At 47.7% G+C, this 24,188-nt stretch overlaps 9 protein-coding genes across 9 annotated transcripts; 5 read left to right on the top strand and 4 right to left on the bottom strand.

The window, feature by feature from the left end:
* Positions 1–387: 387 nt before the first annotated feature.
* On the top strand, positions 388–1,523 carry LY89DRAFT_742338 (glycoside hydrolase/deacetylase; the record flags this gene model as incomplete). Its single annotated transcript, XM_018220811.1, has 3 exons — positions 388–493; positions 653–1,334; positions 1,385–1,523. The coding sequence occupies 3 exons, from the start codon at positions 388–390 to the stop codon at positions 1,521–1,523; spliced, it is 927 nt and encodes a 308-aa protein (XP_018062399.1).
* Positions 1,524–4,918: 3,395 nt separating this feature from the next.
* On the bottom strand, positions 4,919–6,673 carry LY89DRAFT_691347 (uncharacterized protein). Its single transcript, XM_018216292.1, has 5 exons — positions 6,464–6,673; positions 6,345–6,416; positions 5,810–6,295; positions 5,100–5,609; positions 4,919–4,998 (listed from the first exon to the last, which is right to left on the bottom strand). The coding sequence occupies exons 1-5, from the start codon at positions 6,536–6,538 to the stop codon at positions 4,957–4,959; spliced, it is 1,185 nt and encodes a 394-aa protein (XP_018062400.1). The 5' UTR covers positions 6,539–6,673; the 3' UTR covers positions 4,919–4,956.
* A 344-nt stretch (positions 6,674–7,017) lies between these two features.
* Positions 7,018–7,882, top strand: LY89DRAFT_702117 (putative UPF0326 protein hag1; the record flags this gene model as incomplete). The annotated part of the gene is made up of 2 exons (XM_018217234.1): positions 7,018–7,122; positions 7,205–7,882. The coding sequence occupies 2 exons, from the start codon at positions 7,018–7,020 to the stop codon at positions 7,880–7,882; spliced, it is 783 nt and encodes a 260-aa protein (XP_018062401.1).
* LY89DRAFT_691348 (translational machinery component) lies at positions 7,571–8,920 on the bottom strand. The gene has a single exon (XM_018216293.1). It carries the CDS (start codon positions 8,856–8,858, stop codon positions 8,037–8,039), a length of 822 nt encoding a protein of 273 aa, XP_018062402.1. The 5' UTR covers positions 8,859–8,920; the 3' UTR covers positions 7,571–8,036.
* A 73-nt stretch (positions 8,921–8,993) lies between these two features.
* Positions 8,994–11,041, top strand: LY89DRAFT_691349 (putative mitochondrial import inner membrane translocase subunit tim44). The gene is made up of 2 exons (XM_018216294.1): positions 8,994–10,041; positions 10,090–11,041. Exons 1-2 carry the CDS (start codon positions 9,086–9,088, stop codon positions 10,763–10,765), a joined length of 1,632 nt encoding a protein of 543 aa, XP_018062403.1. The 5' UTR covers positions 8,994–9,085; the 3' UTR covers positions 10,766–11,041.
* A 1,094-nt stretch (positions 11,042–12,135) lies between these two features.
* LY89DRAFT_691350 (uncharacterized protein) lies at positions 12,136–14,015 on the top strand. Its single transcript, XM_018216295.1, has one exon. The coding sequence runs from the start codon at positions 12,270–12,272 to the stop codon at positions 13,911–13,913; it is 1,644 nt and encodes a 547-aa protein (XP_018062404.1). The 5' UTR covers positions 12,136–12,269; the 3' UTR covers positions 13,914–14,015.
* A 797-nt stretch (positions 14,016–14,812) lies between these two features.
* On the top strand, positions 14,813–16,250 carry LY89DRAFT_691351 (TPR-like protein). The gene is made up of 2 exons (XM_018216296.1): positions 14,813–15,920; positions 15,973–16,250. The coding sequence occupies exons 1-2, from the start codon at positions 14,911–14,913 to the stop codon at positions 16,028–16,030; spliced, it is 1,068 nt and encodes a 355-aa protein (XP_018062405.1). The 5' UTR covers positions 14,813–14,910; the 3' UTR covers positions 16,031–16,250.
* Positions 16,251–18,214: 1,964 nt separating this feature from the next.
* LY89DRAFT_765501 (uncharacterized protein) lies at positions 18,215–21,489 on the bottom strand (the record flags this gene model as incomplete). The annotated part of the gene is made up of 9 exons (XM_018221672.1): positions 18,215–18,707; positions 18,757–18,927; positions 18,977–19,007; positions 19,060–19,220; positions 19,270–19,627; positions 19,675–20,557; positions 20,606–21,115; positions 21,168–21,236; positions 21,292–21,489. 9 exons carry the CDS (start codon positions 21,487–21,489, stop codon positions 18,344–18,346), a joined length of 2,745 nt encoding a protein of 914 aa, XP_018062406.1. The 3' UTR covers positions 18,215–18,343.
* A 102-nt stretch (positions 21,490–21,591) lies between these two features.
* On the bottom strand, positions 21,592–21,895 carry LY89DRAFT_691353 (uncharacterized protein). Its single transcript, XM_018216297.1, has one exon. It carries the CDS (start codon positions 21,830–21,832, stop codon positions 21,647–21,649), a length of 186 nt encoding a protein of 61 aa, XP_018062407.1. The 5' UTR covers positions 21,833–21,895; the 3' UTR covers positions 21,592–21,646.
* Positions 21,896–24,188: the final 2,293 nt, after the last annotated feature.

A 24,188-nucleotide genomic window follows, 5' to 3' on the forward strand; every position in this document is an offset into this window, starting at 1 on the left:
CATATAACTGCATGGGTCGTCCATTGTTGAAGTTTTTCGTACCTCACACGATGTCTTCGTTTGCATCAAGCAGCCTTACATAAACTAGCAGCTTGCCGATATCTCAATGCCCAACTTTGACAGCATCATCACCCCACTATTGACATCTTCCCACTCTTATCAACACACACTGTTGTACAACGAGTCCCCGCTATTCAGGTACTAGATATAGGGAAGCTACCCCTCACTACCAACAAAATGTTCAAGCTCTTATCTCTTCGCCGCTTCACTGGTCTCGGTCTTCCATAGATAACTAGCTGCTATTTATCTTCTTTTCTTTGAATTTTTTTCTCTTACTCCTCCTTCCTTATTTCCTCTTCTTCTTGATCATCCAGAACCTCTAACGCAATGGCTAAGAAGCGTGTACTCGTTGGATATGGAATTGATATTGATGCCGTTGCTGGTTGGCTTGGAAGTTACGGTGGAGAGGACTCCTCCAGTGACATCAGTCGAGGTATATCTTCAATCCTACCCTGGTCTTTTGAATTCTACAATTTATTTATTCAAGCCCGCCACCTGAGATATTTCACACGCTCATTCAAGCTGCTCCCCATTCTTGCATAAGAACCTCAAGCACACACACCATGTCCAATTCCTGTCTAACACCCTCCAGGTCTCTTCGCAGGCACAATCGGCGTTCGCCGCCTCCTCAAACTCTTCGAAAAGAACAACATAAAAGGAACCTGGTTCATCCCGGGCCACTCCCTCGAAACCTTCCCGGAAGAATGCGTCCTGATCCGAGACAGCGGCCACGAAATTGGTCTGCACGGCTACTCGCACGAGAACCCCGCCGACATGACCCTCGAACAACAACGCGACGTACTAGACAAAACGTACAAAATGCTCACGGAGTTCTGCGGTAAGCCTCCAAGGGGCAGTGTTGCGCCGTGGTGGGAGACTAGTAAGGAGGGTGCGGAGTTGCTGTTGAGTTATGGGATTGAGTATGATCACTCGATGTCGCATGATGATGCTCAGATGTATTGGTTGAGGATCGGAGATGAGTGGACGAAGATTGATTATAAGAAGAAGGCGGAGGAGTGGATGAAACCATTGGTCAAGGGGAAGCCGACGGGACTTGTTGAGATTCCGGCGAGTTGGTATATTGATGATCTACCGCCTATGATGTTCATCAAGACGGCGCCGAATAGTCATGGATGGGTTGACCCGAAGGTTGTGGAGCAGCTTTGGATGGATCACTTTGATTATTTCTACGAGAACTATGATGAGTTTTGTTTCCCGATGACGATTCATCCAGATGTTTCTGGGAGACCGCATGTGTTGAAGATGCATCAGAGGTATGTGTTCTTTCAGTGAACAGGAAAACTCGACCTGACAGTTCATTTAGGATCATTGATCATATCAATAAGCACGAAGGCATTGAATGGGTTACTTTCGAGCAGATGACGGATGATTTCAAGAGTAAGAATACCCCCGAAGAAGGTGCTGTTATGCCAGCACCAATCGGAGCGATGTTGAAGAAGTAAAGTAAAGAACGGGAAGAAATGGAATAGACTTCAACTCATTGTATCATTTGCGTTCTTCTCTACTTCAGCATGTGGAACTATGTTCAGGATTTTGCTGCCTGTCTAGTGTCATTTCTTCATTTCAATGGAGCCAGTGCTCGAGTAAGAGCGTTGAGAAGTCTAAGCAACGTGGGGACTTTGAGATCCCTATACGAGCATCGTTTCTCTTTTTGTTGCACGTCGCACTTGGAGTGCGTGCCGTAAAGTTGGAGTACACACCGTAAATTTAAAGTACGCACTGCAAACTTGGAGTACGATTTGTAAACTCGGAGTACATACCGTAAACTTGGAGTACGTGCCATTTGGAGTACGCGCTGACCAATAGAGTGTTATCAGAATCCTGGGAGATAGTTCTCTGATTTGTACAGATCACAAGGAGAGTTCCACCAAAACCTCCTCCTATTGCTAGATCTAAAAGATCCCCTGAAATATGGAGGATTCTTTTCCTGGAACAAGATCTATACCCCCACAATGGAAAAATCACCCAAGCCCACTGTTAGATTGTTGCGAATCAGATGCCTTTGTAGTCGCCAGCCAATGGCTGTCGTACTCACTAGCCAATCACTCGCGTATGGTCGGGAACTTTTACAGCCCAGAGAGCTATGGATAAGGGCTCCATTGGACAATTCTTGCTTTGAAGCCTGTCTCTGATTTGTTGCAGATAGCACTTAAAGAACTCCATTGGAGCTTTACTTACGCTCTCTGGAGATCACGTTGCGTGGAAGAGGTGCCAGAGAGCTCTGGACTAGTCTAAGAAGGGTCTGTACAAGATCTGGAATGCTGGGAACAATCTGGCAGAGCTCTTTTGGCCGATACGTCTGCTCTATCCAGAGATCTGAAGCTGCCAGGAAAAGTCTGCGTTTGGGTCTGCGAGTATTGCGCTGACAGCGCGATTTGCGCGATTTGCGCGAATCGCGCTACTCGCGCATATTGCGAGCGAGGTGACTTCAACACCCTTTTCGACCACCGTTCTGCTGTATCTCAGGACTTAGCAGTAGGAGTAGGTTTTTTCCGCGGTCTACCATCCGAGACAGGTGCATGATGGGTATGTTTTCTTCCCAGGGACGGGATGAAAGCTCTATCACTCTGGACAAGTATTATACTTTAATGGTGAGTTCCCATCTTAGTTTTGTTGCATTTCGTATTTTTGCTTGATCGTGGCCCACGATCGTCCGTAGATGATGATGATAGATGATATGATCATCTAGTAATCTGGTAGAAGAGAACGCTTCAGATCAGTCCAGAGATGATATGATGGCCTCATATTACCTTTCTAAAGATTTATAGATAGTCTCAATCCAGGGAACTCCGTTGCTGTCGACTCTCTGTTTTGTGATCCAGATCTCGAGAAACTCTGGAAAGCCCAACACAGATCTCGTATCCTAATCCAATACTACTATTTCTCTCACTGTACGATGTTTCGACATTGTCAAACATCACATTCTGAAAACTCAACTGGAGCTTTTTTTCGAGCCAAGAATTCAGTCGAAGGTTTCTATCATATCAAAAAGTCAGTGCTCTGACATGATTCAAAACAGAGAGAGTCCAGAGGCAGTTTGATGAAAACGACCCAGTCGGATTCGTGGCACACCGTCCCAAGCAGGCTTCATTAGAACTCGATGATCTATCTTAGAGTTGGACATCTCGTCTGTTAATCCCTTGAATGGCCAAGAAGGATATCACAAGAGACCTCTGGAACAGTTCAGCATATCTTACTCTATGAATGGCACGTGGACCTCCATCACGGCCATGGTAGCAAACTAATAGGGGCTACCTACCTTCTTGTGATCTTGATCCCAGGAACTCTGGCTTTCCAGAATAATCCACAGACGATCTGATTGCCCATCTACTGCGGAAGAGTAAGTATATCAGCGTTTGCTGCATATCGCACTTGGACGGATTCTTTACCTCCCCTCTACTTGATCTAGAGCAGCAAAAATCCCTCAAATCAGTGTTTGAATAAAGATACAGGTCTCGGAAAGCCTCCCTTTGTGTGATCTAGATCAACAGAAAATCCAAAGCATTTCGTATAAGCACTAGTAATACAACTCTATCAGAAGGCCGGCGAAAAGCAGATGTGAAACTGCGATATGCAACGAACTATTTTCCTTGGCTCTTATTGTACGAGCTACAAGACGAGTAAAATAACGTACGTAGTCGATGGACAATAAGAACAGCCAAAGACGTCATGAAAGATGGAACAAAGTGCTTCATGATGCAACCATTCGGATTGCGATGTGCAACAAAAGACAGGCAAGTTAATTCAATGCACATCGCAGACCCACTCCGGCTTTCCTCCGGAGCTGTATTACTATAAAGGGCTTCTCAAAACCTTCAACACTCAAGCTTCGCTATCCACTCCTCCATTGCCATTACTACCCACATCCTCCAGCATAGAAGGTACATAGGATCAGAAAACCGTAAACCCTTCCTCATAACCATCCCAACATTTCCCTACCTATTCAAACCTCAGCACCCTCCCCTCACTCACCCATCTTTTGTTGCACATCGCAATTTTTCAACTTTCCCTCCTGGTCTACCCACCTCTCATTGGCTACCCACAACCAAAGTCATATAGTGTTAAATAAGCGGATTTTCTTTCGAACGTTGTGATGGAGCACTGACGAGTCCCCCTGATCAAGGTTTAAAGTTCTCATCCATCACGAGGAGGTTAGTTCGCGGCTAACGTTCTGAGATCGATGCGTGGGGTAATTTCTTTTGTCCTGGGTTCTTATGCAGTTATAGGTAGCTTGACATGATGGTATTCTTCTTTTTGAGGGAATCGGTGGAATCCTTTTTTTTTTCTTGGATATTTTTCTTTGCTTGATAGAGGGTAAGCAAGGAAGCGAGTCCCTATTGTCCAAAGTCAGGATTTGACTTCGGACTTGGTTGAATGTTGGACAGAAAAGGCGGTGTCTGGTGTCGGGTGTCGCTTGAGAAGCGGGCAAAGCAAACGGCGGGTTGCGATGTGCAACAAATCTAAGCTACAGCTAATGCTTCTCATTCTAAGAAGACACATGTGCAGCACGACGCGGGTGAGCCCGACCAAGGAAAATCATACAATACAGGATGGCTCCAAGAACACTGAATGCGATTGCAAAATGATCGTAAAACAAAGGACTCGAGCAGCAAAACATTGAAAATAGCATCGCCGAGCTAAGAAATATAGGTAGAAACTGTTAATCTCAAGCAAATGACTTGGAATGTCAACCGATTCTTGTTGGTTCGAGATATCGAGTAGACTTCAAGGTTGAAAACAATGGCAGAGGAACGTTACATCAGTCAAGCTTCAAGGAAGAAGTGAGGCTGGGAATCTGTAGTAGAGGTCACGGTGAATTAGTACACGCACAGATGATGATGTTGCAATTATTATTCATTTCGTGATATTGACTCTCTATCCCTTGGCAGCACCGGCCTTAATGAGTAAGATGTCTCCCTGCGACTTGTTAGTATGGTCTCAAAAATTTCCAGACAACGAAGCCCGTGTTGGAAGACATCACTGATTCCGGAGAGCAAGATAAATAATATTTGACTTACATCTTCCACAACGTAATCCTTGCCCTTGGTCAAGATCTTGCCCTTAGCTTTTACTTCGGCCTCATCACCAAGCTCCTTCAGCACCGAGTAGTTGTATACAATAGCTTGGATGAAGGTCTTTTCGAAATCACCATGAATAACACCAGCTGCTTGTGGAGCCTTCGTGCCATTTCTGATAGTCCATTGTCGGACTTCATCAGTACCGGTTGTGAAGAAGCTGCCCAAGTTGAGAACCTTGCGCATGGTGGTGATGATCTTAGGTAAAGCTGAATCGACACCAAGTTCCTTAAGTTCCTTCTTGACCTCCTCCTCGGTCTCGAAGCGGGTTAGACGTTCTTCTAGACAGATGGAGATGGGTAGAATTGGGTCGCCAGCGGCGTTGTCCTTGATCCACTCCATGACCTTGCCGAGATGCTTGTTCTTCTTTCGGATATAATCTTTCTCTGAGAGGTTGATAAGGTAGACGACTGGCTTGGCTGTCAAGAGGAACAAGGGGTTGATGAACTCGACCTATGAGCACATGACATTAGCATCTGCTTGTAACGAGTTCTCAAGTAAGAATGGTTATGTTAATTTAGTCAGATCGGGTTTCGTATCTCATAATGCTCTCTGCGTTTATTGTGAGGCATTCGACGAGCTGGGATTATCAGGCCTCGTGGCCTTTTGTCATCATGAAAAGGGTGTTGGTGAAAGAAAAAAAGTGTACATACCTCCTTGGGACTCCAGTCACCTTTTCGGACATCACCACCGCCTTGAAGCAGAGCAAGAACTTTCTCAATGCAAGCTTCTTCCTCCTTTAGCTTCTTCATCTCAAGACTTTGACCACCTCTTCGAGTAAGCTTTCTTGAAGCCTCAAGAGCCTTCTCAGTAAACTCGATATCCTTGATTCGCAATTCCTCGCTGATGATTTGCAAATCTCGGACTGGGTCAACATCTCCTTCAATGTGGATAATCTCAGCATCGTCGAAGCATCGCACGACTTGAAAGATAGCATCGACTGCGCGAATGTGGGACAAGAATGCGTTCCCAAGACCAGCACCAGTAGAAGCACCTCGAGTCAGGCCAGCAATATCATAGATGGTGAGATGTGCAGGGACTCGAGATTTTGGGTTGTATTTTTCGCAGAGCCAGTCGTATCTCTCGTCAGGAACGATGACTCGAGACTCTTCAGGATCGATAGTAGCGAAGGGAAAGTTCTATCGCAGGTTAGACATTGTATACTCGAGATTGGAATTTTTGACTCACGGCAGGGTTACCAAGATGGCATTTTGTGATAGCCTGGAAGAGTGTTGATTTACCAACGTTTGCAAGACCGACCTGAAAAGCGTCAATAAAAATTTGCACAAAATGGCGGGAGAGCATACAATTCCACTCTTGAGGTTATTGCCCGGCCTGCCCAGCAGGATCTTCTCCTCCTTGACTGCTTTCTTGGGACCCATCTTCTTCCTTTTTGCGTAGGAGCGTGTTGTAGTAATGGCAACCGTGCACTTAAGCAGGCTCTGATTTTGGGTCGCAGTTCTTGCTGCTGACCTTTGTAAAGTGAGGGAAAATGAAGAGAAGATGCGCGGGGCACCGAGGGGGAACGACGTGGTGGACAGCCTTGTGCGTGAGAGAGTGTTAAAGCTCTCTCTGCGTGCGACGACGAATCATTGTAGGGCTTCGACGGCGGGTGAATTCCAGCGCTGCAAAATTTCGAGAACAGTGGGAGCCAGCACGTGATCGTCTGAAGGTCGGCCTCAGATTCGCCGATGCCCCACTTAATGTCTGATAGGCATAGCCGTCATTTAAGGCAAGAGAGTCCGACAGAGTCTGGGCATCTGAGGTGAGGAGCAGCTACAATGTCCTCGAACCGATAGACCATTGAGTGCGGAAGCTTCATTGCCTGAACCCAAACATTATTTCTAACCAAATCATCCAAATGGCTTCAAAAAAGAACAACAGCAGAAGCTCAAGAGCCAACCACAGGTCCACGCTCTCTCTTCAGAAGACTGAGATAATCATCAATGTCTATGATCTGCTGCCTGTACGTACAAGATACGCATCTACTATGATACCTTTCAGATCAATCATGGAGAGAACTTATCACTGACATTTATGTATAATAGCCCGGGCGACTATCCTCAATACTATGGACTGTTGGTACTTCACTTCTACATTCTGGCGTGGTTATCAACAATCGAGAATATGCCTACGGAGGACATGACAAGCGTGGTATGACTGGAGTATACTTCACACCTCCCAAGACAGTTCCTCCAGGAGGGACTTTCAGATGCGAAATTCTGCACGGCTTTACTGTTTCGCCTCAAGCCGAAATCGATGCTATTGTCAAAGAAGCTTCAGATGCCTTCCAAGGCACATCCTATAATCTTCTTACCAAGAATTGCAACCACTTCACAGCATATCTGTGCGAGAAGCTCACAGGAAGAGCTGGTCCGTCATGGTTGAATAGAGCTGCAAGTATTGGTGTGGCCTTGCCTTGCGTGGTACCCAAAGAGTGGATTGCGCCTCCAGACTTTGAGACAGCAGATGGAGAGTTGGTAGAGGAGGATGATGATGATGTGTCTCATGAACGGTCTAGGATGCTAAGCAACATGGACTCAAGTCATCAAAGACGTAGCATAGATTACTCCGAGGACGCTTGGGACAGTGAGGAAGAGCGACGACAAGGTGGAACTGGCAAAGGGAAAGGCAAAGAACCGGTGAGGGATACGTCGGGCAGAGTTGTTCCGCCAGCGGAGAGAGCACCAACGAAAAAGGGCAAATCATGCGATTGCCCGTCCTGAAGTTTGACAAAGCATTTCTAGCGGGTTGGGTAGCATTATGCTTCATGGCGTTGAGGTCTTTGGATGATACCATACGGAACTCCATATTATTGTACAGATTGATACAAAGTTTACACAACGTGCAGTGATGCGTCTCTTATATCCCCACAACCATCTAACCCAGACGTCTAGGTTTCTTGCTCCTCGTGCCACCAAACTTCAACCTCGTAGCATCCGAAACCTTGATGACCTTCCCTCTCAAGAACCTACCCTCCGTTCCAAGTAAGGCCTTTGTAACAGCCTCTCTTCCAGCCCCAAATCCTCTCAAATAAACCTCCAAGTCCCCAATCCAAGCATTCATGCCAGACTCCTGCATCCGCCCCATAACGTACGACGCCAATTGGAAAGCAGAATCGTAGTGTTTGCGTCCCGACTTCCGGAATCCCAAATTCCCAGCCGCCAACGACAATGCCACCGTACGGTTGTTGTGTGGTGCCTTGGGATATCTCCTGCCAGTCTGTGGATGTATCCATCCTGGCGGGCGTACAACGGTGATATGGACATTGTGCCTGGTTGCATAGATATGTAGCTGCCAGCTCTTCTCCAACCCGGGCTCAGAATGATCTAACAAATTACCACTGCTACCATCTGATGCGAATCGTGTGTCGATTTGTTGTCGTTGTTTGCGAGAGGCTTGATTTGGAGCGAAGACGCTGCCTTGTAAGAGTTCCGCCAATGCACTCATGCCTGAAGTTTCAGATCTGGGATTCATGGATGGGGAGACTGGGGCTTGCTGTGCAGGTTGGCTTCTTGACTTGAATGCTGAGTTTGAATATGGGACAGTCGCTGGCTTCGAGATCTCATCATCTGCTCTTCTTCGGGGTGTAGTGGAGAATAATCGTAGACATCGTGTAGGTAATTTGTAGCTTGGTGTAAGGTCCGAAAGGAAGGTGAGAGGCGATTGAGCCAACAGGCGCCTTGGAGCTGTTCGACTCATGGCTTTGCTGTTGTCTGGCCCTCTATTCTCAAAGTTTGGATGGATGTCGAAAAGTTGTCGCCAAGCCCACGGAGTTTGCCGGGACCCTTGTATTTTCCGATCGGCGAAAATGTTCAAAGAATCCGCTGGATTTTTACACACTTGGGCCCAATCTCCTGTCAACAAGCCTTTTCTCTTGTTTGTTGACACACTCTTTGAATACTGGGAGAATAGTGCAGAGTGTAGAAATGAGCGGTCTACGAAATGCAGCAACGAGAACATCCCTTAACGGGCAGTTCACCCCGATCTTGAGGCCTTCATTGCGGACGGCAGTCTACAGACAATTATTTCAGCATATCAAAGCCTCGAATCTCCACTCCTTTTCAATCCATTCCTCAAAGTCTACATCTTTATTACGGCCAGCAGCGTTGCGATCACAGTTTCTGCCACAAGAAGTTAAAACAGGCTTTGGACCTGCCTCTGCCAGAAGCTTTCATCAAGGGTCACGGCTAGGACAAGAGAAAGAAGCCAAGTCTGCGCCGAAGGAAGAGACTGCTACCGAAGAAGACGCTGCGAAGAAAGCTTCAAGCGAGAACGCAGACTCCGCCACTGGGGAAGAGAAAGCCAAGGAAGAAAACACAGGCGAAGGGGAGGGCGAGGGCAAGAAGAAAGAAGAGAAGGAAGCGCCACCTCCCCCACCGCCTCATGGAGACAAATCCCCATGGCAAGTTTTCACTGAGACTCTGCAGACCGAATTCAAGGCCTCCAAAGAATGGAACGAGTCCACCAAAGCTCTTGCTGCTGGAGCTCAGCAGTTCACCGAGAACGAGTCTGTACGACGAGCAAGAGAGGCATATGAGAGGTCAACAGGGGCAGTATCATCTACCACTGCGAAAGTTCTGAAAAATACCGCTGGTGCTGTTGGCAAAGGTGCTGCTTGGACTTGGGAGACACCTGTAGTGAAGGCCGCGAGAACGACTGTCAATGCGACTGCGAGTGTGATTGAGAAGGGCACGCGACCAATCCGAGAGACAGAAGCGTATAAAAATGTCAAGAACGTTATCGATGATGGCAGTAGCTCAAGATACGGAGGTTGGGTCGAGAAGGAGGAGCGCAGAAAGAAGAGGGAGCTTTGGGAGAAAGAGGAAGCAGAGAGACTGGGAACAGGCGGCAAGCGGGCTGAAGTCGCACAAGAAGATCCGGAGTAAGCATTCATCGTTGTTTTCATCGAAAATATCACTAAATTTAGCAGTGCCGGTACAAATGTTACTCTCCATAAAGATGCCGCTTGGAAGGAATCATGGCGAGACTTCCGCGACTCTAACAAGCTTATGCAATCCCTCTTCTCTCTCAAGTCGAGCTACAACGAATCGGAAAACCCGTTGATCTCCACAGCACGAAGCATCTCCGATCGCGTTGCTGGCTTCTTCGCAGAGAACGAGACAGCAATGGTTATCAAGAAATTCAGAGAGATGGACCCATCTTTTCAAATGGAACCATTTCTCCGGGAAATGCGCGAATACATCCTCCCCGAAGTTCTTGACGCTTATGTAAAGGGTGATACCGAAACCTTAAAGCTTTGGCTCTCAGCTGCTCAATTCCAGGTTTACGATGCTCTGACCAAGCAATACACTACAGCTGGTTTGAAATCAGATGGGCGAATTCTTGACATTAGACATGTCGATGTCTTGTCAGCGCGTATCCTAGAGCCCGGAGACATTCCAGTGTTTATTGTAACATGCAGAACACAAGAGGTACATGTCTACAGGAACGCGAAGACCAACGAATTGGCCGCTGGTATGGAAGATAGGGTTCAACTGGTCACATATGCCATTGGCGTCACGAGAGTGCCAGAAGATGTCAACAACCCCGACACAAGAGGATGGCGACTTATCGAGTTGCAAAAGAGTGGAAGGGATTACATATGATCTCACTACCACACTTAAAAGCACAAGGACCTAATGAGAAGGTACAGCAAGGATTGATTCAGCATAGCGTTGAAAATACGGCAGTGAGGGCTAATTGTATGTGTATATGGCGCACGGTGTTTTGATTCGAGGTTCATGAGGTCATCTTGACCCTGGATATGGGATTGCCCGACACTGGAACTGTTTATTGATCAGATCAGAAGATCTTTTGTATGCTATGGGATGAGATCCTGCACGCCACTCTTCTGACGCCACTCTACTAAAGTACCTACGGGCTCTGAAGTGAGCCGAAAATAAATGTATCATATTGTAATGACTGTGCTCTCTTCTCATCTCAGAGTATGTGATTATCAAGATTATGTATCTTGTGCCTGAACTTGCCGTAGTGCTAAATCCGGTCCCACCATAGTAATATCCCACGGCACACAACCTTAATTGTGATATTGACCAAGCTCGCACCGCAGACTATAAAGTATCTCGAAATCTTTTGGAATTTATGAATAGTATCTACATACATGTGTTTGCAGTTTGCAACTCCCTCGAAATCCCGAAAAACTGCAAGTGAAAATCAAGCGAGAACCCCTTTTCCTCCATTTTGCAAGAAGAACACCAACCCTTAACACCATTAACAACAATTGAAAAGCCAGAAATACAAAAACATGAGAAATTATTCCACGATCTTCTAAGCCCTGACTCACCGTCCTCATGTCCATCAACAAGCCCTTTGAATCTAACCTTCTACGTACCTAACCGGCCCCCGAACCAGAGTTGAAAAAGGGATATACGCTCTAATTTCAAGGGCACACAGTCGAAATCAAAACAATACCGTGTCAACAGAAACGGATAGAACTCACGAGTCAGAAGCAGGGTATAACTGCCCACACATCCTCCCCCAACATCGACCTTTTTTCTTCACCCACACACACATACATTTTACAATTGCATACACAACATCCAAATTCATACAACAAACACAATACAACTCACAACACACGCAAAACCCGGCAAAATAACATATTTTCAGCAATTCGACAAATAATCGAAGGAGTAAGTTTTTTCTATCTACCTTATTGGCCCTGTTAACATCTGGACTTTAGTTTACGCACACAAAAGTTGTCAAAAGCAAAAATATCTACCACAATCACAACTCAATCAACTTTCGACCAAGATTGCAATACTTTTGCATTCAACTCAACACGAGTGAGTCCATTGTCCCATTTCTTAGCTAAAATTAACATAAACACAGATATTCGACAAGAGAATCAGAACCGCACACAACTATTTCGCCCAAAACTCACCAAAATCTTAAGATTTCTGCTTTTAAGTCGACAATAGTATGATCTCTTCTCTGTCTCAATGAACGTAACTGATATTGATAGAACAAAATCTCCAAGAGGACTAGAAACTCGAGACTATTTCGCCAAAATCCACCAAAATTGTAACATTTCGGCATTTGAATCGACAACCGTAAGATTTCTTCTCTATCCCAAAGAAGATAGCTAATATGGACAGAACAAAAATCGTCAACAGGAGCATAAGCTCAGAACTATCTCACCAAAACCTCAACATTTCGGGAAAAGAATCTCAAAGGTATCAATCCACCATGGATCAACTCAACCATACCGAAGGCGCCACTATGGACCAAACCACGGCCCCCATGTGGACAACCTCCATCTTCACGAGACCATGCAAGGTCGCACCACCAACCTTCACACCCTATCCCAAGAAGGACTGTGAACTCCTTGTCAAACTCTGGACAGAGAACAAACTCCCAATCGGCGCCCCAATAGAGATATACGGCGGCACATCATACATCCCATACCACCGACAACTCAAGGCCGGAAAACACGCCTTCGAATACCACCCGCTCACCAAAGAATACACCTACAAAGGCAAACGCCCCGCAGAGTACGCCGACCAAAAAACAGAACGCCTCACGGACCTACTCGCCGACTACGCTGTTCATCTCCTTGACACCATCGCCGCCGGCATCACCAGGTATCAAAAAAGCGACCAACCAAGAATTCACATCCGACAACTTCTCGGAACGAGTCCCGAACAGGCTATTGCGAAGATGCAAGACCTTTCAAGAAGAATTTCCAAGCATCGAAAGATCTTCGCCGGAATATTGGCTCCTATGGAGGAATGTCTCAAGATCTGGTGCAAAATGCGCTGCCAACTCAACGAAGAGCCGATTTTCGACCTTAGCGAAAATGTAGTTGAGATGATGGAACTGTTGAGAAATGAGGAGAATATGGATAAAAGACAAAGACAGTATTGGGAGCTTATGCTCCACACTCATACCAGCAAAAGACTTGAGGCTCTGCTGGCTATGCCGAGAGATCAGTTTGTTGGTGGGCAGAGGTCGGATGAGGAGATTGCATGGTTCCTGTTGAAGAACAAGGGCGACTATAAGGATATCTTCATCTACTATCTCAACGCAGACGAAGGAAAGACCGCCGCAGCAAACACGACCGAAGACAACCACGATGCCAGGCTTGCCGCCGAAGATGGATTCGACGTCGTCATGGATGATATCCCGAAGAACGACACAGAAGGCGAAATCTTGGCTCTTCGAGCATATGCCGAACAGGCTGCCGTCATACTGCAGTATAACTTCAACGACTGCAGAGAAGGAGACGCCTACTACATCGACGTGTTGTTCTTCTACAGATGGGTGGAGAACATCATTGGCGCCACCGACGAGGAGCTGGCTGTGTATCTGAAAGCGCAAGAAGTTGGCGATTTCTACCTCTCGGCTTGGGTCAACGCAGCATTCAACCTTGATACTCCGACCTGGCAGTTATTGACGATAAAGAGCCAGGAGTTGAACGTGGACACGGCATTCTACGGGCTCCCAAAACGACTTGGCCTCCATGGACCACCAGCACTTGGTCGAGTCCGTCGTCTGGAAATCGGCAACGAACGAGGAATCAAAAATGGACGGGAACGAAGGAGACGACAACGTGCCATGGGTGTCGGACAAGCACGAATCAATCGAACACAGGCAGAGAATCAAAACCCGCCTCGAACACGAAGCACCACGACAGGAGAAAATCAACAACGGACGCAAACGGCAACCAGAAATACGACAATAAACCGAGAAGAAGAATTCGATTGGGGCCCAGTGCAAGAGTTCCACTTGTAGGACGCTTCAGATGAAGTGGGCAATTGGTATGAGGAGGGAAATGGAAAGGCAAATGTATTCCGAACTTTTGTATCAAGGGATGTGAGACGGAAAATTGACGGGAAGCATCGGAGAGCGAATGTTGGAGCAACAATAAAAACAATGAACAACAATCATCGACCATCAAATGCCTCTTGAAGTGTGTGCATGGTGTAATGTGAAATTCCTATTCAATGCTCTGTGACATGTGCATGGGATGAGAGATACTGAGATGCTTCCAACGTAAATTGCACATATCTGATTCGCTGACTTTTATTCGACAGAGAGATCCTCAGGAACCAGGCATTATATACTCATTTGAGTCCTTCGATGTGAGAAGAGGTGAGAAACATCATATATGCCTCAGGAAAAGGAGCATTTCTTTGCTAAGGCGTCCTTCCTCTTCTCTTCTGTGGTGAAACGAGCAGAGGAAATTATGACATTGAAACATATACTGCAGTAGAATGAATGGAACTTGACGAAGAGAGGTTGGAGACAAGACAATCCGAATGGATCTTTCCCTACAAAGAAATATACATGTACTTCGTCCACTAGCTTCTGATTCAAATTCTCTCAGGGTAGCTTGACCTCAGAATCTAAAATTCTCAGAATACCGAGTCTAATGTCAAAGATTGAACACAGCTTTTCATACAAGGCTGTTGACACAGCACTTGCTGCAAACACCGGTTCAAAGAAGACAAGACCAAGGAAAGAACCTACAAAATCCTGCAGGTGAAGCAATCCGGAACGGAGCTTCTTTTCCCCGAAGTCACGTTTTAGACTACCCGCTAACGATCTGCAACCCCACGTTGTTTCTCTTCGACATTCTTTCCGCTTCGTCTCCTCCACGACATCCAGTACATTTACTATTCGTATCTGTCCTCAACTCCTCATTCATTCTTACATTCGGAGACCTTTCCGTGGCTATCTCTCCGTCCTTTCACTGTCTCTGACAATCACACCTCACCCATCAATCAAGATGGCGACCACGAAACAGCGCCTCGCCCTCTCCATAATCGACTACCTAACCACCTCCCTCACCGATGGAACCCTCACCTCCGAAGAGCGTGAAAACATCGAAGTAGCAAGCTCCTGCATCGCCGACGCCTTCAAAGTAGACCCCACGGACTCCACCCCGAAAGACTCCCAAACCCTCCTCCAAATCTACTCCGTCTACGAGAAGTTAAAAGGCAAGGCGCCAGCCACTCCCGCTGCCGCCTCTACCTCGACAGCAGAAGCAAAGATAGAGCCCACCGAAACGCAAAAGAAAGAAGCCGAATCCCTAAAACAAAAAGGCAACGCAGCAATGGCCAAGAAAGACTACCCCTCCGCCATTGACCTTTACTCCCAAGCCCTGTCCCTCGTCCCCGGGAACCCCATTTTCCTCTCCAACCGCGCCGCCGCCTACTCGGCGTCCAAGGACCACGAGTCTGCACGCGCTGATGCAGAAGCTGCCGTTGAAGCAGACCCGAAATACACGAAAGCCTGGTCACGGCTCGGACTCGCACGGTTCGCGCTGGGCGACGCGAAAGGTAGCATGGAAGCTTACAGCAAGGGAATCGAGTACGAAGGCAACGGCGGCAGCGACGCAATGAAGAAGGGCTTCGAGACAGCCAAGAAAGCCGTCGCCGCGCAAGAAGACGGCGACGACGAATCCGACGAGGAGGTTGCTTCTCGCGGCGGACCAGCAGGTGGTGCGGGCGGAATGCCCGATCTCTCGTCTCTGGCCGGCATGTTTGGCGGCAGGGGAGCAGGCGGTGCGGGCGGGGGAGGGATGCCGGATTTCAGTGCGATTATGCAGAATCCGATGTTTGCGAGCATGGCGCAGAATCTGATGAGTAACCCCGAGGCGATGAATAATATCATGAGCAACCCGCGCTTGAGGGAGATGGCGAACCAGTTTGGTGGCGGTGGTGGTGGAGGAGCTGGTGGTGCCGGGGGAGCCCCCGATCTCGCGAGTTTGATGTCTGATCCTAGTATTGCCGAGATGTGAGCCCCCCTTTCTTCCCTCTCTTGCCATCATACTAATCATTATACCCAGGGCGCGAAACATGATGGGGGGCGCAGGACGAGGAGCTGGGCGCGGAGCAGGCAATTGAACAATTAACCAATCAATCAATTAACCAACCACTTTGCTATCGTACCGTAGGATAGATACCGTCATCGCACTTTTCATAGCGCCGCAGGATAGATTCAGGGAAGGATAATAATGCATGCACCGATTTCTCTCTCTTGCTTCTACTTTCCACTATGCCGATATTGTGAAGAAGAGATCTTATTTAAATGTTGTTTTGTTGAATATTCAAATCGATGTACCAGCCAATGGAGGACTAGTTTTCTCCGCAAAGTTGTCCGTCACTCCCCTCTCACTTCCTGGTTTCAATTGAACCTACCCCCACCGTGCATTTTCATCCCATCTTCCCTCCACCCCCTAAAACGTAAATAACCCTTTCCCACACTCCCACACTCCCACTCAACCTCATAACCCTCCTCCAATTCTCAACACTTCACAACCCCTTCACCCTCGCTGTTCATCAATCAATCAAACAAAGATCTGATACGCAGCAATTCCAACTCCTTACCATATCGAAATATTACAGTCATATACCTACCTCTTTTCCTAACGAGCAATCTAGTTCCACTCCGGCTTGATCAAAGGGACATGGTCATGATGGGGCACCAACCCCTACTTCATATTGACTATTACTGATTTTGTATGAGATTGACTTTGGATGGGCAAATGTGGTAGGTAATTGAACTGTTATGCTGGGAAACACAATTGTAGAAAGTTTGGTACTTGTTTGTGACTTGAAATCTCTTCTATTTTCGAAGCATTTTTCGCGTTTCGCGGGTTTCAAGCGATTTGCGCATATTCCGCAACTACGGCTTCACCTCAAGACAAATTTTCACTTGGTTCCAGGCATCTAATGAGAAAACAGTGTGTATTTGAATACCTACACTCTTGAGTCCCCCCAAGACAATCTATCAATACAACCAATTGATATTCTCTCAACGTGAGAACAATTTTTCAGACTTGAGTCCCTTGAAAACATCTAGTAATGCATATGTATGCTCCTTCAACGACGTGGGCCGCCAAATTCTATCAATGCGAAAACGAAACCTATATTTTGCCCTTGCACCCAGTTCGTGACAAGGAGAGTGATTTGTGACAGAAAGAAAAGGACATAATTGTGTGTTGTGAAATTAATGAGGTAACGTAATTGTAGAGTGGCAAAGACTGTGACAGTGCCAGAATAATCGTAACATCATTCGAATATAGATGGACCTTCCAAATTGTTAGATTGAGAGACACTGATAGAAGCAAAGCACATACCAGGAATCAATAACCGGAGCCGAAAGAACTTCAAGAGCTTGAACCAGTACCATCGAGGTGAGAGGGTGCAAATGTGACTCTCGGAGTTGTAGTGCTTTTTTGGGGTACCCCGGCAGCAGGAGACGGAACTGGAGGAGCTGGATGACCATGGATTTCGTCTGTGGATGCTTCACCAGAAGCACCTGTGGATGTGTTGCCAGAACCTCCGCTGGTATTAGTCCTCAATCGCCAGTGACGGTGGTGGCGACGTCGATGGCCGCGGGCTTCCGAAGTCGTTGGAGGATCGTTTGGGGCAGAGACGCGACGTCGTTGCTACGGCTGGTGAGAACTGTATTGCTAGGAGGGGAGATGACATACTATTGCAGAACCCTGGAAAGCCTGTCCCTCTCCAGAGCTAACAGCGGTGACATCCGAATCTTGCTGGCCATCGGTCTGATCGATACCACGATTGGACGGGTCGCTTCTAGACAAATGTCTCTTGTAACGACTAGGGCGCTTTGGCTTTGATTTATCGTTGGTAGACAGATCACCCTCGGTTAGTTGATCATTCGAAGGGCCTGCAGATGATTCGGCTCCGGTCGAAGAGAGGGCATCTGACAGAGTCAGAATTGGTTCCGCTCTGGATAGTTTAGCTACTTACCACCTCCAAGCTTTGCAATCTTCTTCCCGGCCTTCTTAGCAAGACTCGCAGACTTCTTCTCATCCCTTTCCTGCTTCTTTTGAGCCTTGGCGGCTTCTTTCGCGGCCTCTTTAGTGGTTGTCTTCGTGAGAGAATCTGTTGGTGTGCCGTTCGAGAAACTTGGAATGAATTCAGGGGCATCTGGCTTGAGCTTCGAGCCCTGGATCAGGTTAGACGCAATATATATGAAATAATGAAGAAGTTCGGAAGTCACTGGCACCCGTCACAAGATATTGATGTAAAGACTTCCACACTGTGGTCATAGAATGAAGACATTCATAGTATCCAAGCACTCAGAAACTACTCCCCCATCCTGGCGGACTTGCCAGCAGATGTCTCGGACGGTCAATGTGGACCCCTCGTAGGTCTCCACATTGATATCTAACACGAGCGAGGAGGTTATTCGAATGTCAAACTTACCTCACGCTTGTGACCACTGCATTCTGCCTTCTTACCATCCTTCTTTCCAGTGTTGTCCTCGCCCGGTTGTTGATCATGTGGTATCGTCTTCAGAACCTTTGCAAGCTCTTTGGTTTGGCGTTGTGGAGTGAGATCATTGACGAGAGTGGCATCTCGCTTCTTGGGACTGGATGATCTCGAGCGATCAGCGGTAGGTGAAGGCTTGACGAAGATCTGCTTGGACCAAAGATCATGGTATTTGCCACCAGAGTGGAGAAGCTCATCATGAGTGCCCTTTTCGACGATTTCGCCGTTCATGACAACAATGATGTGGTCGGCTTTCATGATAGTGGAGAGTCGATGGCTAGAGAAGGTTAGAAATGATCGAGTAGGGTTAATAGGATCAAACTTACGCTACAATGAAAGTAGTGCGGTCCTTGCAAAGAGTCTTGAAACCTTCTTGAATTAGTTGTTCAGTCTCGGTATCAACAGCGCTTGTAGCTTCATCGAGAAGAATAATCTCAGGCTGCTTCAAGATGGCACGAGCGATGGCGACACGCTGCTTTTCGCCTCCAGACAATTTCCTATTTTCGGTCAGTTTAACTTTCCAAAATTCTTGAAAAGATCACTTACACGCCACGATCGCCGACTTTGGAATTGTAGCCTGGAATCGCCAAGTCAGTAAATAAACTGTGTCACCTAGACAGTGAACGTACCATCTGGGAAAGACATGATCTTGTCATGAATAGCAGTAGCCTTGCAAGCCTCGTACACTTCCTTGTCGGTAGCAGTAAGTCTTGCATATCGAAGGTTGTTCATGATGGAGTCGTTGAAAAGCATCGGATCTTGAGGGACAACGCCAATCTTTCCACGGAGACTACAACATGTATTAGTAATGGCTACGAAGAAGCAGAGACGTGGCTTACCTGTCGAGTGTAACATCACGAACATCTTGGCCGTCGATAGAGATGCTTCCACTCTTTACATCATAGAATCGATCAATCAGCTTCAAGATGGTCGATTTACCGCCTCCCGTCTCACCGACGAGTGCGACAGTCTTTCCAGAAGGTACCTCAAAACTGACGCATTTCAGAGTGGGTTTACGCTCATCATATGCGAACGAGACACGATCGAATTTGACGAGTCCTTTGCCCAAGATCAAAGCCTTCGCATTTGGAGTATCAGTAACCGTAGGCTTGGTTTGGAAGAGTTCAAGTAATCGCTCGGCGTCCATGAGACTGTATGAGATTTGTCTGTACATGCTCGCAAAGAAAGTAAGAGGACCTAGTAGCATTAGCAGTTATCACGGCATCATGACAAGCTAAACTTACTTTGCAATTGCGCCCAATAAATTAACAGAGTAGTGAACTTTCCGATACTTTCAGCTCTGTACACGACCTGGAAAACTCCCAACCAAAGAGCACCAAGAAGACCAATCGACAAAATCAGTGATTGTGCAGCCCCAATTGCTTGGGATGACATCTCGTAATCTTTCTTGGAGCTCATGTGTTCTTTCACAGCACAAGCATATCTATGTCGTTCGTATGGGATCATGTTGAACAAACTTGCAGTGTTCCAGCCGTCCAGTGATTGTTGGCCAATGGTCCACTCTTTTCGGTAAATTGTAATATAGTCACGACGCTTGGCGGCTCGCCGACTATAAAGTTTTGTCGTGACGTAAAGATAGGTGACCGCAGTTGACGCCATCAGTAGTCCCATGTATGGTCCATAAAGAGTCCAGAGGAATGCAAAGGCAACGGCGAGATCGATAAACATAGGTAAAACCTGGAAGCAGACAGTCTCCAGTAAGTCTGTCACAGACCTGCCGCCATGAACAGCCTGAGTCAAGTCGGATGATGTTTTGTTGTCGTGGAAATCAGATGACAAGCTCATGAGGTGGGCGTGAGATGCGGTACTGAGAGCATCGTATGAATACTGTTCCACTGGTAGCCACAACCATTTCTTGAGCCAGCCAATACCTGCACCACCACTGACAAAGCGCAGGAGAGCATAAACAGCAACTGGAATCCAGACATTGGGTTTTCGAGTAGGATCCTCTTCGAGTAAATAACCAGTCAAACTGTCAATCATTCGACCCATCTGAGTGGGAACCAAGACGTTGAATGCATTAGATGCAAGTAGACAGAATCCGACTAGGACAGCTCGGAACTGCAGAGTTCTGTCATGGACTGGCCAAAGATAGGGGAAGAAGATCTTACACGGGTCAGCAGGGTTTATTTGTAGTGGTAGGAACAAACTTACAGCGAAGCCTCTAGCATAAGTGAACCAATTACCATCCTGCTCCAATCGCTTTTTGATCTTATCCTCCGCTTCGCGCTGACGAGCTAGCCATGAATCTTCAGATCCAGCATCGCTTGCTTCTGAATTGTCTGATTCCTGGTTGTTCGTATCCGTGGTCCCACCATAGCTCTTGGTCGAGTCTTCGCTCCCCGGCTTGCCGGAGAGCTTCTTTTGGAGAAGAGACTGGCGTTCGGCATCCCCGTTGTCGTATTCCTTCTTATCGTTCCTCAACGCAAAGTACAACGACGGTAGGATAGCGAAAAAGCACACTCGAATGGATTGAATGACGATATTCGTGAAGGCGAAAGGAGTTTCAGGTGGGGCGAAGACATTGGGAATGACCAGAAGAATGAGCTCCACGAGAAGACCCAGGAACCAAGTCACATAGTACGGGTACCAGACTGGGAACTTGCTGTCCGTCAACGCAAGACACTGTGCTCCGAAGCAAATTGTAGATGCAATCAGATAGACCTGGTATCTGTCAGCGGGTGGCCAAAAGAAAGGAAACACTGAGTAAACTTACTGTGCAGTCTTCAGGCGGAGACTCATTGCTGACAATGACCTGAATTAGCAGTACGATAAGTTCGGCAAGCTATGGAATTGTCAGCATTCCGTGGGCCATGTATACATCGCACAAATCGACTTACATAGGACAGAGTGACGCCAAACATGAGGCCAAGAATGACATCTCGACGGACATGTTGATCTTGGACTCGCAGACGTTGTGTTTGCAAGGTACAGACAGTGACCATGAGTGCAAGTACGAAGTAGCAAAGGAGCAGCCCTGGGTAGGCATAGTGAATCGCCTTGATGGCGGCCACAAGCTGTCGCGAAGTTAGCAACATGTCAATGGCCTCAATATTAGAGAGGATTGCAAGCTCACCTGTGGAGGAGCGGTCGGAGCAATCATCATGGATGTTGTTGATGATCCAAGAAAAGCGCAACCATCAACGGAAACAAGATGGCGAGGCGCAACTGTTGTGACCGAATATGGTCAGCTTCCTAGGTAGAATGGCTCTCAAGAGGTGAACGCGTGAAGTTTTGAGGAAGAGGAAAGGAACGAGGAGCCTCAAATTTTTTCCTGATCTTGAAAGAAGTCGCCGCCTGATACACGCTAGCGCTAGCGAAAAGGGCAAGAAAGAGGAGGAGGAGAGAAGAGAGGAGGGAAAGACTGACACACACTTCCATCACCATCAAAGAAAAAGTGACTCAAGACGCAAACTCAAACTCTGACCCATTGTATACCATGCATGGTAATTCGCAAGTGGCAAATCAATTCAGGTAGAGTATGGAACCTCAGCGTCGTCGGTGCCTGGTACACGCTGACACCAAAAAGAGAGAAAACATAACTGAATTCATCTAAGCCGTTGATACACGAGCGAATGAAGAAATCGGGTACGTACCTCGGGCTGAGCTCAGACGAGACGATGCAGGAATCCTGTATAGGGTTTGTATTCGGTCTCTCGGTTGGGTAAGGCCAGACCAGGTGAGGTTGCAGTCGACGAATCACCACTCGATTTCTCTCCCCTCTCCACAACACAGCCTTCTCTCAAGACTCACGTTCCTGCGCAAGCTGCGAAATTCTTCTTCCTCGATGACAGCAATGTGTCTGCCTTATGAAGAAAAGGTTGGTAAGAGCTGGTCCGCATCCATCTAGCTTTTCGCCCCCAGCAGTATCTCACTCGAATCAGATCCCGTCCAGTCCGTCAGCTGCCCTTCAGATGATTCCGCGAGCAATATCAAACTTGTTCTGGCTGGTTACACGATCGCCGTTAGATCGTATCGAACGTCTCGTGCGACGCACTCACGATATCGGTATCGACTTGGGCCAAGGAGTGGGGGATGGCGGGCATTTTTGTGTTCGAAAAGTCTTGCCATCCCAAAGAGGCAATCATGGTGACGGCGGCCAGAAACTTGATCGTCCCTGGTCCGGCTGCTTCTGAGGGCCTGCAGGGCGTCTATAATCGTTGTCCGATGACTTGATGGAGGAGCCAGTGCACCGTGCAGTCCCGCAGGTGCAGCAAGTGAGGGACCTGGACGATGGATAGTGAGGGGGGTAGGAGAGTCAAAAGGAATATGGGAAAATGGATGGTGCAGCAACAGCAACACGATGTACGGTACCAAAGCTGTTCAAGTGCGCCTGTTGGCCCCGCTCAGCGTGTGTCGCTTCAACGCTTGCTACGAGTAGGTCTAGGTAGAGTGGCGGTCAGTCCGGGGAACAGGGAAGGGAGATGTCAGGCCTGCTGGGTTGAAGACGGTCCGTCAGTCAGTCAGTTAGTCAGTCAGCAGCCACCAACTGAATGAACACTGGTACGGTACCGGCTGGACTGGACACAGCGCGGTCCTGTGGTGGCCGAGCGGAGACCGGAAGGGCACGCTCCAGGCGGTGTTTCGGTCGTTGTCATGGTGGTTGAGGAAGAGGGAGAGACATACAGTACGCAGCAAGAGAGCGACTGTTGTTCTGATTCTACAGTACAATATGTGCAGGGAGTCGTCTCCAGAGAGGTGTCACGGCAGGGTCCATTGCTGCTTGGGGAGGACAAGAAAAGCATACTAGAGGCAGAATGGTACACGACCACGAGCAAAAAGGAAGCTTTGCATGTGGTTTCACTGTTTTGTGCTGCCAGACAGGGCGTTGGAGAGAGGGAAGAGGCAGGTTCTGCTTGGCGATTGGGATGGAGAGCAGTTCCGAAGACACTATCCCTGAACCGACAGGAACCCTTCCTTTCCCTTACCCTTCCCTTGACACCTTTCCTGTCCAGGCTGTCCTGTCCTGTCCTGTCCTGTCCCTCACCTCCTCAACCTCATTTCCACGCTTCTTACCCTGACACCTTTTCTTTCATCTCGCACACTCCTCCAGCTCGTCTCATTTTAGATTTTCTTTTCTTTCTTTTTCTTCTCCATCAACCAGTTCAAATCGTCACGTCGCAATAGGTGCCGAACTACAACCAGCCCTCTGTCCACCGAACACGATTTCCTCCCACGCCCGGCTCAGATCGTCGCCGTTCGATTCGATGTCTATCTACTCCATCTTTTGGTGGCTGTTCCTGCAGCATCGTCGTCTGCTCCCGCGACCTACGTGCATATGAGCGCCATTGCAGCTACTCTTTTTTCTTCGACTCTCGACATACCCCTCCTCTGTTCCGGGGGCTTCAGATCGCTCTCTGCATTGGAATCTGGTAAAGCTGGAAGGGTGAGCGATGTTCCCGCTTGGAACCACAGATGGTAGATTTCTTCTGCGCACTGGAGCACACCCGCCGCCTCCGACTGGCCATGCATCGGGTCTCCACTCCATGTAACCATACTGACAGCAGCATTGGTAATGCGACCCTCGAAATCTTGTCGCCGGCGCATTGGATTTGCGACTATTGTGCGGCGTTGTGCATCCCTCCCTCGATAATGGCAACTCTGTCCTGACTCTTTCATAGCGATATCGTCAGTTCCTCATTGGCACGGCATGACGGAGGTGCTGCTATTTGCAATGCAAAGATGAAGCCACCGTTCCACAGCTAACGAACTGCCGAATATCTCAATCCCGGCCCTC

This window comes from Mollisia scopiformis (genome assembly GCF_001500285.1).
Source record: "Mollisia scopiformis unplaced genomic scaffold LY89scaffold_34, whole genome shotgun sequence".
Taxonomy (NCBI): domain Eukaryota; kingdom Fungi; phylum Ascomycota; class Leotiomycetes; order Helotiales; family Mollisiaceae; genus Mollisia; species Mollisia scopiformis.